At 37.5% G+C, this 18286-nt stretch overlaps 1 protein-coding gene across 5 annotated transcripts in view; it reads right to left on the bottom strand.

Moving 5' to 3' along the window:
- Window positions 1-18286, bottom strand: part of EYA1 (EYA transcriptional coactivator and phosphatase 1) — an 82870-nt gene that overhangs the window by 4835 nt on the left and 59749 nt on the right. For all 5 annotated transcript variants that reach the window (XM_009070183.1, XM_009070180.1, XM_009070182.1 and 2 more), the window contains 5 exons: window positions 7093-7151; window positions 6736-6896; window positions 6421-6535; window positions 5925-6046; window positions 3592-3692 (listed from right to left, as the gene is read on the bottom strand). In XM_009070183.1, the coding sequence (XP_009068431.1) occupies window positions 3592-3692; window positions 5925-6046; window positions 6421-6535; window positions 6736-6896; window positions 7093-7151 (558 nt within the window). The remainder of the gene's footprint in view (window positions 1-3591; window positions 3693-5924; window positions 6047-6420; window positions 6536-6735; window positions 6897-7092; window positions 7152-18286) is intronic.

Genomic DNA, 18286 nt, shown 5'->3' with positions numbered 1-18286 from the left:
TAAATGAATACATATTTATATAAAACCCTTACTCCTGAGATTTGTGATGGATTTGAATAGAAAACTCATCAGTTTTTGTCATCTTTCACCGTATTTTTCTTGTGTTCCTGCCAAATTTCCTAACCAGCCATTTTTACTTCCAATCCCAAACCTGACCAGTACAGTATGACTGTGAGCTTTAAAATAGTGGCATATTGCATACCCATTTATATTCTATTTATTGCTCCACAAAGATTTATGATTTTTCCTCACAATTTCCCTCCGAGGCAGTATGACGATTTTGGAGACAAAAGAAGAAGCCCATTTGTCCAGGCTCTCCAGAATCACCTGATGTAAAATCCAGCTCTTGAGTGCAGAGAGCCTCCTCCCTTGTCTCCTCACAAACTAGAAATCCTTTGGAGGATTCTCCTAAGCAGAAAAACTCAGGATTCTTTTCTGCCTTACAATATTTCCCAACTGTGTTTCCAAAAGTAAAGGCAAAAGATGAGCTCAAACAAAACAAAACAAAATAAAACAAAACAAAACAAAACAACCAAACAAAACCCTTCCAAAAACAAAACACAAAACCAGCAAGGAAAACAAAATGCTAAGACAATGGAGTCTCTGGCAGAAAAGCCCAGAAACTTATTCTGTGATTAGCTGTGTCACTGCAGTGGCACTCAGAGGCGGCGGCTCTGACCCACATGGCACCCACACCAGTGCCAGCAGCTCCTGAACACCCCTTGGCTCTCACACCAGTTTCTCTCTGCCTTCCTCTCCTCCTTTTCCTGGGGAAGCTGATAGGAAGGTTGCAACCTTTGTGTGAACCCTGGTGTTACAGCCAAGCTGGCTGGTTGCTACACTGATCCAGAAGGTTATGATTATTCCTCAATCGGCAACACAAATGCTCTGAGAATTTTAATTGTCTCATAAAATGTTTTGCTGGAAGTGACAGCTAAACAAAGGTGTTGATACCATGGCTTGTCCAGTGCTACCAGAAATGTAAGAGTGTGCAGTTTTCTCAGTGTATTGTATTTATTTACATCAATCAAAAGAGGCATTTTATCAAGAAATGGTTTATCCTAAAAATGTTTCTGAAAAGCACAATGATCTTTTAAATGGCATAACAAGGTTTCTATGCTTATAATAATGACAATAATAAAAAGATTTAAAATGTACCCTTTATATTTCCTATTCTTGTATTGACTCAGGATTTTCCATGAACGAAGAGCATAAATGAAAATCCTGTTTATTGATGTAGCAATTGATAAACTACTGGTAAATTATTTTTAATAACAAACCTTAACTTTCTTACCTTCTAAGGTGGAAGTTCATATTTTTTTCACTAAATAAACACAGAATAAAAAACCCTCTCAAATGACATAGGTTTGAATTTATATGTTCACTTGAAAAAGACTCCTTACAGATTACAGGTAATCAATGAAGTGCTATTTAAAGAAGGGTGTATTTTTTAGGCTCTTAGTGTAAAGAGACATACATATACTAACGCCTTCACTGCAGGTCAAACCCCTTCAGCCAAGTGCTGTGCAAAGGGATAACCTGTCCCCGCCCTGAGAACACCGCAGACCCCAAAGTGCTGATGGGAAGGAAGGCAAGAAGAAAACAGCTACCAAGGTTTAGGGGATAAGCACGGGAATGGGGTACATCACAGAACAGTTATGCCACTTTGGATCAATGTGCTTTGGGTAGTTTTGTGGAAGTAAAGCTTCTGTTTTGTTTGCACACTCTCCAGAGAAGGTCTAGGCTTTTACTGTTTTCTAACACCACGATACCATTTATTCTTCGGACAGGGCACATGACTTTAACCTGAAGCATGGTACACACTAGGGTGCATTCCCATGCTCACTCCTCCTAGTAAGCTTAAAAACAACCTCAGAAGCAGATAACCAAAAAGACATCATCAGAGTTGGAATCAGCTCCTCACACCATAAGGCACTGTGTGGTTTCTGTTCTTGCAGGATGTGAGGCCCAAAACATAAGAGGCAAATCTTGCTTTCACAGTGTGAAATGATGATTTCTTTTTTGGCGGGGCAAGAAGCAGGACAATAATCACAGAAGCATTTTCCTTAATCAAAATGATAGTTTCTGCAGAAAGGCAGGGCTGCTGGTCTACTTACTGACTTCTCTGGCATTGCTAGAGCAAATAATTTAATCCAGAGCATCTAACATGCTTTCAACCTGAAAATTCCTTCCACCAAAAAAGAATACACTAAAGTAATGGCACAAAGGAACTTTCTATACTGCTACTTCTCTTAGCAACTGGAAAGGCTTTTTCTTATACTTTTCTGAATCATGTTTCCTGTAGAAAAAAAAGCATTGAAATAGATAATGTTACCAAAAGGACTACTCCTGCCATTATCATATACAACACTGTTTCACTGAGCAACAGAAAAGGAACAAAGAGAAGGAATTTCTCCCCCCCCCCATCTCAAATACAGCTTTTAAAACGTAATCATTTACAGCGGGAAAACATTTCTTCGCAAAGATGAAAGGCATTTCTGAAGGAGAAAGGAGCAAACTGTTCCCGTCAGTCTGCCAAAGGGATATATGAAACTGAGACTCTGCGAAGTGCTGGGACGAGCGGAGAACCTGCCCGCAAGGCTTCAGGGGCACAAAACCCAGATTTCATGAAGCAAAATGAGTCAATGGCTGTTAAAACACCATGTGGACTAATTAGTTTCTCTTCTCCAATTTAGAAAGCAACAGTGGAAGGAGATATAGAAGTACCACAGTTTTCTGGTGAAAAAACAGCTGTGCAAAAGCAATTTACCCGTGAAAGGAAGCAAGAACAGAAATACCCATTTTCCTACTCTTTCTCCAATTATTCAAATAGCCAATATTATGCCTCATTCCTCAAAGGGAAGAGTCTGTATCTGCTGTACTTGGGTAGAATAGCCAGACTAAAAATAATGCCTATTATTTGCCAGTGGGAAGTGCTGCTTTTTATGGAGTTTAATCCACATTGGGCAGAAAAAAGAGTGAATTCTTCCCTTTTTTTCCCAGAGGAAAGCAAGAAATAATGAAGACAGTCAAATAGTACCCTCTGCTCATTTATCTGAGGTGACCTTGGCTGGCAGGCCAAGCCACAGGTAGTTGTCTGAATGCAGAATCCAAATTATGGATGCACAAGAAAACAGAAATTTATATATACCTACTCCAGTCCTACATACCTTTTCAAGGTGTGACATATACATATTTCATACAGTCAAATAGCACACTGCCTTTGATCAGTAAGAACCACCATTTTTTGCTTATATTCATAACATCCTATGTGGTATTTTGGGTTGCCAATGAAAACATAACTATTAGTTCTTGGCACAAAAGCCGGGGTCCATTTTCTGGCCCCTTTTTTGAAATACATCAAACATACATAGCTAGCTTAATGTATGAATTTGGAGAACAGCAGGGCACATCATTAGCTACAGTTTTATGTAGCTTTCTGCTAGATATGTTCAAGACGTATTTCATAAGGCAAAGATATCCCAAATCTAAATGGCAGTTCATGCTGTCCCATGCAGAAGAAAAGACAATTTTGCTTTCAGACAAATTTTGCTTTCTTGAAAACAACCCGCACTGAAGAAAGGTCATTACCTTTTTTGCGCCTTGTTCTTCTTCGACACCATCCCCTATAACAACATAAACTACTTTTCTTCCAAATCTCTGAATTATTCTTTCAAAACAACTTTCCTTTCCTGAAAGAAAAAGACCAGACTATTCAGGGTAGGTGATGATAGGATGGCATAAAAATAAGTAACTTTTAACCTGGATCTCCCCGACACTTTGAATACGTAAGCAGAGCTATTGGGAGAGAAGAGTCTCTCCTACAGGATGGTGCAGCAAGGCCAATTGCAACTTTACTCCCGCCACAACAGCTGAAGTGCAACCCAAAAATTGACCCATGAGGTGCTTCAGTATGCAATGCCATGATACATAGCGTACTAGAAGTCCACAATATCACCTTGTCTCATTCCCTAATCTGAGACAGGTTTTGTGGGGAATTTCCCTACCAGAAGAATTCTCTACCATCTGTTTATGGCCAGTATCCTGAACCGAGTAAATTGATTGACTCTGAATTGAAATTCTAGCTTTTTCTCTACAACCTGTGACAAGATTAATCATGGCTCCTAAAACAGTAGTATCCTGACTTAGAAGGTCACCCAAAAGATTTAGATCTAAATGCCTGTAATCCAATATATGGGCAAGGTCCTTGATCCTGCACTGGGATCCATTAATATGGCTCATTCCTTCGCTGCACAGACCCAGGGAAATGTCAGCACTCCAGTCCTACGCATAGGTACCATAGTATCAGAGAATCATAGAAAGTTAAATGTTGGAAGGAACCTTAAAGATAATCTAGTCCCAACCCCGGGTGGGCAGGGACACCTCCTACTAAAACCAGGATGCCCAAGACCTTATCCAACCTGGCCTTGAACACTGCTAGGGTTGGGGCATCCACAACCTCCCTGGGCAACCTGTTCCTGTGTCTCACCACCTGCACAGTAAAGGATTTCTTCCTAATATTTAACCTAAATTTACCCTCCTTCAATTTGTACTCATGCTGGAAAGCTTCAGGTACTGGTACTGAGAAGCCAGAAAGAAAATAAATGCTTTGAGTTCTCTCAAATCTCCCCATTCTGAAAGGTCACTTTAGTCCGGTCATGGTACATGCTTACCTTTGTGTCTACAGAGCAACAGATGGGAAAGATCTTGCTTTTAAGAATAGTTATTTCAGCTACAGAACAGTAACAGTGTGAAGAAAAAATAGGCTGGAAATTAAAAGAAGCCTTCCAGTCAGCAGAGAAGCCAAACTACTCAATGATACCCTTTAACAGTAGTGCCAGTCAAAAGAAACCATCAAATACTAGGTTGAAACGGTGCTTGAAAATTCTGAATCGTGACATGTTTCAAAAATCTCATGATTTCCTGTGATAGTCAGTGACTGAACACATTTTTCCAAAAATATCCTTCTGTCCTGTGTATGTGAAGTCACAAGTGAATATTTATTAAAATAAGTTTTAATTAAAATGTGCATTTAAAGTATTATAATTAAAGGTTTTAATTTACTATAAAGTTTTGACTGATGGTACCATGACTTTGATAACCAGGAAACAGTTTTATATCTTTTATGGCAACACTTTCAAATTTCTCCATAAAACTCTCAACTTATTTTTTTTAAAAAAAACCAACAAAACCAAACAAAAAAAACACACCACTTTTTCTGGGCCCTTTGAGCTTCTTGTAGTATAGATACTTAAGAACACATGAAAAATGTTTTTGCATAGCCCACAATTTTGAGGGAATCTGAGACAGAACAGATATGTCATAATCACATTAAAAACTACAAGCACCATTGCCATCTGGTCCGATGTACTTCTACATACTCAGAATAACATCATTTATACTGAACCAGAAAAGAGAAACAAACATTGGCCTGAATGAAACTTATTACAGTCAGTATGCAAGAACTTAAACAATTACATTCTGCAGCTAAAAGTTCTTGCTTCTGGTAAACTGTTTACTGAAATTTGCTCCAGAGCCCATGAAAACAAATGGAGCCAGGGCTTACCTTTACAGAATTTCTTCTGCTACTCTGGGGAGACTCCAGTGTTCTGTACTTACAGCCTACTAAAAAGCCTTCTCAACTGCTACACAGTTTTGAGAAACGATGGCAAAAAAGCAATTATGTTTCTTCCTAATGGAGGCTGCATCAGTGTTTATAGAGCTATATGAAGCTTCCTGTGCTGTATCATGACAAATATTTGAAAAACAATTTGAGGATGCTTTAGCACAAAGTGTTTGATGAGATCAGGTATTAGTAGTCTCTGTATCTGCTACAGTGAAAACATATATATATATAAACAACAATATCTTTTTATTTAGAATTACAGCTGTAAAAGTATCACAACATGATAAAAACAGCTCACCTATTTTAGTAGCACTGTAAATATTCTCTATGGGAAATACAACCCCTAGTCCATACAACAAGACTTTTGCCAGAGCTGGAATTAGTTGAGTAGTTGTTACGAGAATGTTTACACAGTTTGTCCTATGAAAGAGAAAATGCAAACATCCTTTTTTAACAAAGCAAACCAGAAAAAAACCCACCCCCCAAAAAAATCCCCTCAAAACAAACAACCAAAACAACAACAACAAAAATCACCAAAATAAACCAAACAAAAGAAGGATAACATCCCTCCCATCAGAACCCCTCTTTATTTATTATTATTATTGGTACTTAGAAAGAATGGGGGGTTTACCCCCTTACAGGAGAGCAAGGTAGAAAGGCATGGTTAGACCAGAACAAGGAATGAGAATAAGGTTCTCCATATTCAACATCTTTTCCCACCAGACCAGGCAGCCTCTTCTGTATCATCAGCAGACACCCTAGAGATTCCTTCCTCATTCATTCTTCGTACTCACCTCGAATGAATGAGGGTGAGTGCTTTCAGTGCAAGTGTTAACCAAGAATCCGTCAAAGCTTCAATTTCTGCTCTTAGTTGCAACCAAGCCTCTCTTTTTGCTGGACCAAGAAGACCTGTGGAGTAGGTAAGGGCATGTCTGCACTGAAATTATATAACGCTCTGTCATTTTCCTTTGCTTTTATTAGCTCAGAGACAATTTTCTGCACACTGCAAACTAACACTAAACATTACTGTGTTAAAAAAGGAACAGAAACCAGTTCTTCCAATCTACCACTTCTAATCTATATCTGTTAGATACTCCAGAACCACTTGCCTCCAACATTATTTTTGTAGGTATTATATATTTCTTTTACTCGTCTGTAGCGGAAAGCCAGTTTTCGCATCCAATCCACTCCTCCACGCACCCCTGTCGCAAGGCACAAATTCGCGCTGGTGGCTGCCGCGGGAAAGCCATCCGTTCCGAAGTTATAGGTGCTGGCCAGAGATAAGAAAACTCCCAGATTAATAAAAGGCAAAAGGCTACATTCAATCACCAGCTACTCAGTTTTCTGGGTTGCAAAGACTAGGACAGTTAAAAGAGAGCAGGCTACTGTAAGCATTCCAGCAGTCTATCGCTTTCTCGAGAAGGAATTTGCAAAGTAAATTTTTATCTTAATGAGTTCTCTCGTACCTTAAATCTTGACCGTTGTCGTCTGAGGACACGTCATCAATGTGAACCTGGTCGCATTCCTAAGGTGACAGAAAGACTTTGTAATTTTCCTGATCTTGCAAATCTTGAAAATAAAGCTATAAAAAAACCTATGAACAATCTACTCATCAGGAATATTTTTAATTGTGGAAATCAGTAGATGGCAGTCTTGTTAAAACAACTATTTTACCTATTCCTTGTGCTCATTTCTTAGAATAAATGTGCACTGTCATTAGCTACTACTGTTAAATAGCTTTCCAAAAACACGTTTTTGTGTTTAGAAAGGAAAGTGGTTAAAAACAATTAGCATATGTTTTCCATAAACGTTCTTGTAGCCTTTCAGGTACCTTAAAACATCATGCTGCTCAAAGCTGATTCAGTCAGTGCATAAGTGTAACTGAAACCAGACATTTTGGTAAATGTAACATATTAGAAAAATTAAACCTGATGCTAACCGCCAATGAAATTATGACCTCTGATTGCTGTTGAGCCACACACCAACACAGCCTGAGGCCAGTGTTTCAGAGGACTGCAGATGAAAAATCTGTTCCTAGTTTGCCATTCATTTGAGAGTTGTGAGTTTCCTTCTCTCTCTTTGGTCTTAGTGCATGAAAGCAGCATGCCAAGATGAAGAAAATCTGAACAGAAACAGCCAAATCAAACCATCTTCCTTCAGCAACTTGCATTCAAACTAACATGGCACATTCAAAATTAGCTTTGTCCATCACTAAATTTAAAACTGTAATGCATATTGTTTATCCACAAAACCCCACATTAGAACATTACTATTAACAATTCAACTTTTGGCAGGAAAACAAATAAACCTCTGACACTCTAGATCAATCTCAATTCAATGCTTGAAACAATAACGGATTTCAAATATTTTAATAATTTCCTCTTCTCTCTCTTAATGTGAAGTCCTAGAACAAACATGTTCTATTTTAAAGATGAAAATACGGCAATCCTTTATTTTTGTGTTGCCTTCCTCTGAACAAATTTTTCTCTCTCCATGGATTTGTGAGGAAGGGAGGGAAGATAGAAGTGGAAAGAAACTCAAACCAGCTGTTCCCTAACAGAATTAAAATCATGACCCTCAACCCTTTTTCTAAAACATCTATTTTCCAGCCAACCCTCTCCCAGCAAGCAGCAAACTCCAAGGAGGAAAAGACTTTGACCCTGTAACCTTCTCCTCCTCTCCTGAGGTCAACAACCTCAGATAAGAAAAAAGCTGAAGAAGCCTATGTGGTCTCACATGGTGGCTGTGGATTCTAGATTTTTAAAAACACAGGTTTACAAAAAAATTACTTCAGAAATTTGAAATGCTCCGAAGAACAAGGTGTGGTCTGTTGAATTTGTTCAACATATTCTTACTGCAATGCATACTCTTCTGTATCTTATGCATAGGTAGCTTGTGCTAGAGAGAGAGGTAGGAGCAACAGCCAGCACAGGAGAGACAATACTACATTTGCTCATATTTAACCACCATACAGTGAATTTCCTCCTCAGGCAGACAAAACCCATTAGATGTACAGACACAGCTGAAACTGCAAGTGTGAACATATGTTGCCAGTCTTTGAAAATCAACTTGGCTAAAAAAAGAGCCAGAAGCTGCTTCAGCAAGTTATCAAATTCACAGAAATTATTATTATTTTTGTGTTTAAAACCGAAAGCAAATGTCCATCGAAATGCATACCACATTAACAATTCAAATATGAACTGTGTGCAAGCTAAAGAAGGGACACACTCTCAAATTCATTAACTTCCCATTTTAGTTACTCTTCCACTGCTCATTGACTAGAATTGAACAGGAACCTGGGAAAAGAAACAATTTTTTTTAGTAACCACAAAACTAAAGGAAGGTGTAGAAGCTAATCTTCTTACAGGAGTGGATGAAAGAAGGAATAACCCAACAAACTTCCAAATTCAACTCTCTCAGGCAAAAGACAGAGGCAGGAAGAATGAGATCACTGTATCTTAGATCCCACAGTTAGAGAGAACCTGTGGACTTGGAAATTTACAGTGCAAGGCCTTGGGACCATCACAAGCCCTGGGACATGACACACATTCTAGCCTTCTGTCTAACCATCTGCTTGGGAGTTAGTGAGTGAGAATTGAAGTGATACCTTAGAAAGAGAAACCACGGTATCAAAAGAAAGGAACTCTGGAGAGAAAAACCGAGCAATCAGAGACTAAAAGTTGGTGGGGTAAAGGTACAGAAACGGTGTCAAGAAAGCAAGAAAGGTGAACAGCACAAATTTCAGATTACATACTGATTATAATGGAGAGGGACAGTGTCCTCTTTTGTCAGGAATAAAAGAAGAAAAGTAAGTTAAGTGAGGTGGGGAGTGAAGCAAAATTAAAACACAAGAGATACATGTTATAATTTGGAAAGAATTAAACACCACTGTGATTGACACTATGTTACAACTAAAGGAAGGTCACAAACAGTGCACGACTGTTTTGTTCCTCTTGAGTGGCAGGGCACAGCTTTGAGGCTAAATGTGAGCTTTGAGTGCCAGGTATTTTTTCACTCTGTCTAGCTGACTCGGGCTTTGGGCTAATGAGTGATGGACGCATTTTTCAACCCCTGAACACGGGAAGGAAAAACACTCATTTAGCAATTGCTCTTTTAGTAATTCATGAATGACTCTTCAAAGAAGCCAATTACCCGCACATCATTAATTGATCTGCTCCATCCTTCCTTCTCTCAGAACACCTTGTATTTGTTTTCACCTCCATGCTTTGTGTTGATCATTCTGTTCATAAGCAAAGCCTACCTAGGACACTGCTTCATCCTCTGGATTACTTACAAGCAAGTACCCACACATTCAACAATTTAAAATAGTGGTAAACTCAATATGCCCCATAATTAGGGATATGGGTAAAATGGAGTTTGACACTGACCAACAAATAAAATATGCACTTCCAACCAGCACATTTTTTTCAGAGATATATTTAATAAAAATAGAAGTACTTATAAAATCCTCAAGTACTTCTCAAAAAGCTTCAGTGACAGGAGCTGACTTACAGCTAAACAGTCATTCAGGAAAAAAACCAAAAGGTTTGTTTGTCGGCTTACCATTTCAAACTTTTACAAATAGCTTTGACAGTTTTGTAAAATTTTCACTGGAAATATATACTAGTATTCTCCCTCTAATTTCTCTGGCAAAATGATATCTGAAATTAAAACTGAAAGTCCCTGTAGAAACAGTCATTTATGCAGATGTATTTTATTATGACAGAATCAGTTTAGCAGACAACTCCAAAGCAGAACATTAAAATTGCAGGATTGTCTTTTAAAATAAGTTTGAATTGGCAAGTAAGGAGAAAAATACCCTGTGGCTTATGTATAAAGGTTATGCAGCTAGCAATGTTTTGCTCCTAAAGGTGTTGACCTTGCAACTTCAGTGTATCCAGTTTGAAATCTTCAGGAGGAACTATAAGTGATGACATGTTTGCACTGAAGGTTTGGATTTCAGTCAGACAGGCTGAGATGCTGCTCTGCACTTTGGGATCAATCCCTGGAAAGCAAAATGTACTTGGTATAGTTTAGGGATAATGCTTTCAGGACAAAGTATCTTAGATGGCTAAACCCTATTCTCACACAGTTCTGTCTGAACTGTGCTGATTTTAATGAACACACTGCCAAAATGCTTCATTTTCACTTGAAAATTCCCAAGGGAAAATGAGAGTGTCAGCATGTGTAACTTAGCAAATCTACCTATAGTAGTTCAAGAAGTTACTGTCTATGCTGTCCTTTGCTGGTCTCTTGCACAGCTGGCTTGTATGGAACCATGTGTTTGCGTCCCTCAGAGCTTTCGGTGCCACAACTGGTAGCTTAGCTTGAATAAAATCTCCTGCAGTAGCTCAATTAAACCAACAGATGTTGTTGCATGGAGTAACCAAGATTTGTTTGTACATTCCCTTCCATCAGTTCTGCTTTGGGGCTTGAAGCAGCAGCAGATATGTGCTTGCAGGACCAACTTAAAACTGCTGCAATTATTTGCTAAGTGAATGTCTCCAGCAAAATGCAGTATACCAAAGAAAAACAACAATCAAAAATTAATTACTAAATGAGTCTTGCCTAAAACTTGTACATGGAAGGTTTGTGTCTTCTCCCTCCTCCATTCCCAAAGCATTTGTAAACTTCTTCCTACTAACGTTTCCTCCTTCCCTTTTCTGTTGTTGTATGACGAGCCAAAAACTCCCAGAGATGCTCCACAGTCATTATTCACAGCTCTTTAAATGCCTGGACCTATGTAGCCCTCTGGAATCATTCCTTTAAACTAACTTAGGATCTATTTAAAGATTCATATGCAAAGCATTAAGTTATGGCAGAAATGTTCTGCAAATATTTATATTACTTTGCTCCTTCACTACCGCCCGTCAAGTTGTGCACTCCTGCCATCATTATGTTAAATATGCCTTACTACTCAATTTACTGTAGGAAAAGTATTAATAATAATAATTTTTTAAAAAGATTAAGGCTGTTACAAGAGTTTCTCCTATCTGTGCCAATACTACATGCCAAGTGGAGTGACGCAACAGCTAGCATGCTGATCCTCTACATTTCTGGGTTACAAAACTAACAAAAATAAAACTAATAATTCTGCTGTCTTTGAATAACCACCGAGAGTAAGATAATTCTGGACAAGTTTGTGCATTATAAAAAAGGAATAACATGACTAATATTATGAACATAACCTCAGAGGATGCCGAAGTATTACAGTCTCAAATCTGCTGATTATAGCTAAAATACATTTCCACATTTGGTTAATCTTCTTAATTTACTGTGAGAAAACTAACACCATGCTGTCAACTAATTGTTTCAATACCTTAGTCTGCAAAGTCAAATAAGAGCAGGGGAAAAAAAAATCCAACCAACATCCACCTTTGAGAATGAGCTATTTTCATTTTGTCTTTACATCAGCGTGCCCATTGAGACAGCCTGGAAGCTGGCCAACTCACAGGAAACGATTGCTGGGATTCTCTGTTCCTCTCATATCTGTCATTACGCAATTATATCCACTGCTTCATTTTCCCTACTGAACAGTAGAGAAATTTGGTCATGTACATGTGAGAACAGATCTGGCAAAACAAGTTAAAGCTGCAATCTTTTATAAATGTGATGTATCTGAAAAAAAAAATTATAAAAAAAATCCTCAAGTGTACACTGCTGTGTTTTTAAAGCAATTTTTTATGTCAGCAGTACCTCTGCTTATGTCTTTTCCAGGAATAAGATATATACCCTTTAAGTTATATATACCCTTTCAGATTATTATCTGCTCTACAAATACTCATTAGTCGTATAACCCATCACAACATGCTGCTTTGGGAAACACAGACAGACTGTCAGAAAATGCTTTTTCCAAGCAACAATTACATATTCCAAAGGTAGTTTGTGAATGGCTGTTTAAAAAAAACCCCAACAAACAAAACCCTAAAAAACCCTTTTGGTTTCTATACCTTTTTACTCACAGCTGTGACTATCTTCCAGTAAAATAAAAAGGAGATTGCTTCAACCATTCTCTATTTTAATTTCAGAAAAATAACATGCAAGGATCTCAACACTATTTACCAGTAGTCAATGAACTTGACAAGAAAATATCTGGTTTTTACTTTACTAGAAGGATGACGAAATCTATAGTATGCATGTGCACAGGTTAGAAAATCAACATTTCATAGAACAACAGCACATCTATATCCTCTGTGTATGTGTGTGTGTATATACACACACACATATATATGTATATATATATGTGTGTGTATATATATATATATGACCTGTGCCTAATGCTCCTCTAGTGTACTTCTGTACTTGCTAAATATACAAAACCCTCTGCACTTCCTTTCAAGCCGAGGCAACAAAGGCTGAAGAGCTGAACTTCCTAACCCATCATTGCAAAGTGCCTGTTAACATACAGTGCAAATCCATGTGAAAAAGCAGAGACTACGGTTCGCAGGTTCTCAACACTGGCACTCAATTGGCAGGACCTGTCATCTCTGTCTAGCCTGCACTTTGTGACCCTAACATTTTCTCTTCTTTCCCACCACAATTATTCGGCGCTGAAGAAAAAAGGTGCAGATTACCTGTGGGTCAGGCACAGGATATGAAGAACAAAGAGAGTTCTTGAAATCCACTTCATTCTGTCTGACAATTTGTGGATGAACAGTCAAGGAATTAAATTGGGCTGTGAAGGCTTTCAAAATGCTCCCATTTTTAAATTTAATATAAAGAGAAGCTTATAGTGTAAAAAAACCTCAACTAAAACCCTCTAAAAAACACCATCAAAATACCAACTCTTTAAGTGTTAAAATAGCACATCAACAAACAAAAAAAATATTATATATATACACTATTAGCTATTATAAATGCTGAGGACTAAGAACTGAAATTATTTAGCGAACTGTTTTTCACAGCCAATGACTTTAGAGTGTTCTCCTGTGCTGAAGATGTAACCCTTTTATAATGCACAATAGATGCCATTATTTTCTAATAGAAAAAGTGATTAAAATCCTATTTTGTTTGCTCGCATGAACAAATGCATTTGGATTAAATATGCTACTCCTAAAGTACATAGTATTTGCTCCAAAATAAATACAGATCATATTCTGTAACTTGTGTTTATTGAAGTAGCTATGCTAAAATCAAGGTTTACATTTTCATTTCAACTGCCCCTTGTAACTGGAAGAATCCAATTTAAAATAAAACATGACCTAAAGAAGTATCTATAGCAACTGTAATGTGCCAGTTACATTCCCACAGCAAAAGAAAACTCTGTTTTGCTAGTTTTCTTTACTTCATAAGTGTCATGAAGCAGATAATTCAAGAACTGATAGCCTCTCTATACATTAGTCCATACATTGAAATATTTCTATTGAAAAGGAAGACCAAAAAGTGAAATCATACCTCTAGCAGAGGGTCAGCAGAGCTCAGGACAATCACAGTAAGTGCAGTCCTCCAAACCCCAGAGCTTTCTCACTTGCTTTAGGGTGTAGATTTGCTGTTCAGGTTCCAGTTCAGAGATACTCCCTATCGTCCCGAATATGCTCGTTACATTCCAGTTGTTCAGAGAAGATAAAACATAAAACTATTCTATTTCTGCAATGTATCACCTTACACAGAAGTGTTTTAGAGTGCCCCTCTAACAATCAATTCTTGCTACAACACTGACAAAATAATTTGTTTTTCTATATCTGTATATTTTGCATGAAAAGAGAAAGGAAAAGAGCGGTGTGAGAGAAAGAATTTTGCCAGTAGACTGAAACAGCTAAACAAATCTCAAGTTTATCTGCTTAGAGTCTTTGTTACTCCTGGAAAGAACAGTGTTAAGTTCAAAGTGTCAAATTCACTGTATTTTAGAGGTTCAGCACCTCACATTGCAAATACCTTCTTTATGACATGATTCCTGTTATATGTGAATATATACTCTTTGTAATGAAAAAATTCTATGATTAATGAAAGCCAGTGAAAATAAAATATGAAGATGCTTTAAGAAGCAAAAAAAGCCATGAACCTGGTCAGAATGTAATGCATATTAACTTGAAAGTATACTTTTAGGAACACATACATTTTGTTGACACTATGTACTAAAGACAGCTAAAAAAGACTTAATTGTAAACAATTTCAAAATTAAACTTAAGAAAAGAATGATTTTTCCATAAAAGCCTTAAAATAATGCTTATTCCTAGGAAATGAGAGGTTCACATAGAGATTTTCACAAGATCTAAGTTCTCTCTTTCACTCCTACATAACCAATTAATTTAAACTTGCTGGGCCTTGGTGCTGTTGCTGATCTCCTAAATGCATGTATTTAAATGAAAGCTACAATGCCTTGGGCAAGCAAGTCTCCCGTCTTAGTAATTGTCTGCTAATGGGACAAAGACTGGGTTTAAAATTCTCTTTGCTAACCTTGCCATTACAGACAGCAAAAACATTTGCTTCTATGGGCAGCCTGAAGATCTTTACCCAACACTTTGAATTTTCTCCTTCCTTTTCTTTCCCACCCTGAATGTTTCAGGGCAGATGTTGACCCCTATGCTGTGCTCAGCAGCAGTGAACTGAGGCACTGCTGCCTTGCCCAGCAGGAGCAGAGGTGGAATGAGCTGGCCCACTGCTGCCCTGCCCAGTTGGAGCAGAGGACAACTATGCTTCATCAGAGCTCTAGGAATGCCAGCTAGAGAGGCAAGAACTTTTGTGCTACCTGTCATGGTTTAACCTCACAAGTCAGGGAAAAGCAATAGAAAGGTAAATAAAGTGATAAAGCGATGCTATGAGCTTGGAAGGCTGCTGTGTATTTCAGCTCAGCTGTATGTGTGCAAAGAACACTCCATCTGATTCTCTTGAGCAAGGAAATCATATAGGCTCTATTTTTGGTGGCACCTAGTATGAAGATACTTATCACTGGCCATGTGAAAGAAGTTAAGTGGTTAATAAGTTGCATAAGCCTAGAGGAATGATCTTCTCAAGTAAGCAAAGGAGGTATTTGTTATTCTTCATAGCTCTAACACTCATGAACTACAGCAGCACATTCCACAACAGCTAGGCACCATGCATTTCGGATGGGTAGAAGCCTCTAGCTGTGTTTTGCACACACCAGCAAAGCCACAGTTCTGCCTATGAATGAAGACTTTGTTTTGCATTTCTGTTCATTTACCTACAGCTACGTGTGCGATGTAATTTAGTCACACATTCATGAAGTGGAATTCCACAAGCTTTCTGCAAGTCACCCATGGTTGTAGTATCACATAGATGAGAAACTATTTCCAGTCATTCCCTCACATACATATTAGGGAAAATTCTGTACTGTGATTTGTATTTCCTTTTCTCTCTATCCTTCCTGCACTGAAACTGAGCTGTTCCTGCATTGCTACTGTGGAAAATTAAATGCAAATAAATGGGCTTTGTGTCTCAGTCTGAATGTGTAAAGGGAATTGCTGTGATGCCTGCTGGAAGGGAGTCCATAATTTTTGATGGGTTCATTAGAAAGTGAATGTACCTACTCTTCACAGAACTTAAAAGTACCTTAAAATTAGGTCTCAATCTCTAAAAATAAATGTAGTGTTGTTAAAAATGCCTCTACTGAAGCTCTTGGAATAAGCACATTTGGCTTTCACAGAACTCTCTGTTGCTGAAGGAGAACTACCAGAACCTGTATCACAGGCTTCTTATAAAGCATTCCGAGCAGCAGTTGGGTTGGGAGGTTCCCATTACAGACATCACAAACACTGAAAGGAGGTGAACTCTCATTTCAACCAAATGAGGAAAGTAATTTCTGGGTGACCAAAGATTAGTTAGTGGTCTGAAGGTGAACTTCTGTTCATTGCTCATTGCTAAATGAAGGTCATCACTTTATGAAACACTGGATTCTTATAGTCTAAATTTTTGTAATACTAGCAATAAATATTCACATGACCATCATGAATGAATGCATTCAACAATCACCAACAGCTAATTCTACTTTCAGCTGCATTTTTAACTATCACACTCTTTTCAAAACTTGTTTAAAACAAAAGGTTTTTCTTTCATAGATTGTTTTTAAAGTATTTCTATTAAAGAAATATTTCTTAGAATATTAAAGAATGTACATACTATTTTTCTGTTTTGACAGAATGTGAAAAGTAATTTTCTAGGAAATTTATTTTCTTTGGCATCATCATAGTCAGTAGTTACTTTTAGGTCCAAGAAACTACCCCTTTGTCTCATGAGTGGTTAACCTCCACCTATCAACAACACTGTTGCTCCATACAAGATTTTTTTTCCTGACATTGACACATCTAGGTTGATTTTCTTCCTAGCTCGCACATCATTGGTGATTCCAGCACAACAAAGGAAATTCATGCCATAATGAAAAAAACCCGAGGTCTTTGAAATGCTCTGAGTCAAGTTTGCAAATGAAATGTTTTAAATAGAACTGGGGTAATTGTCCATGAGGGAAACAAAGAGCAGGAAGCACTCAAAGCTGCTGTGTTTACCTCTTAAACAGCCCTTACCTATTTCTTTTTAAAAAACCAGCCAAATAACCCAAATAGTAACAAACCCCTCCATGTTTCAACAGCTTATCAATGCTCAAACAACTAAAACCCATAAAGTTGCTGTATGGTTTGAACAGAATTATTAAATTCTATGTAACTTTGCTCCTCATTCTGAATTGAAGGTAATACCAGCTCTAGGGGTAGTGCTGCAGACTTGATCAATTGTTCAATCTTTTAAGCATTCTGAACACTTATCACAAAACGAATGTAAATGCAGTAACTGTTAATACTAAGTTAATTAATATTTTAATGCATTCTCCATCGCACTTTCCTGCTAATAATATAATAAAAAACCCCATAAAGATGTAAAAAATAGACAAGTGATACTAAGAAATAACAGAATTTATAAATATTATAAATATAATGAGCAATTATAAAATAATATTACACTTTAATAAAATGATCTTTTTTTTGCCTTTCTCCTCAATTATTTTAATTCAAACCTACCAAGATTTTATGTTCCCTCATGGACTGTGGTATAACTTTGCAGCAAGTTTACTGATTTCTGAAGCATTATTTCACACCTCTGCAACTGAAAGCCTAGAAGTCTCACTTGCTCTATGGACAAGAAAATGGAGCTATCAAACAATACACATAATCACAGGTAACTTGCTTTGGAACAGCAGTACTTAGAGATGAAAAATTCTGATTTACTGTTACTCTGATTTCTTCTTTTTCAATGTGTTACCCCATCATTTCGTAAGCATAATTTGTCACCAACACCAGCCAGAGTTTTCTGTAACTACTTTTTGCCTTTCTTTCAGATCTATTATCCCTGCTGAGAGAATCTACTAAAGAAGAATTTTTCATACTGACACCAACTGTAGTCTTGCTGTGAATAACCACATTCCCATAAAAATCATTCCATTTATTGCAAAGTTGTTGGCAGACCATAGGAATAATAGTCAACTCAGGAAACCTTTTATCCTGAAATCACATGGCTTAACCCTTTGCATGACCACATGTAGTTTATACATAAAAGTGATATTACCACACTGCTGATTTAATTCCTTAGAAAAAGCTTTTTTGTTGTCGGCAGGTTTTTAAAATTACTTTTCCACAGTGCTTCCTTTAAATAAAAATAAAATAATAATTAAAAAAACCCTGAATTGGAATAAGTCAAGCAGTATTTAGGTTTTTT

The sequence above is a fragment of the Acanthisitta chloris genome, unplaced genomic scaffold, assembly GCF_000695815.1.
Source record: "Acanthisitta chloris isolate BGI_N310 unplaced genomic scaffold, ASM69581v1 scaffold16902, whole genome shotgun sequence".
In the NCBI taxonomy this organism is placed as follows: domain Eukaryota; kingdom Metazoa; phylum Chordata; class Aves; order Passeriformes; family Acanthisittidae; genus Acanthisitta; species Acanthisitta chloris.
This window is presented reverse-complemented; position numbering and strand designations above follow the sequence as displayed.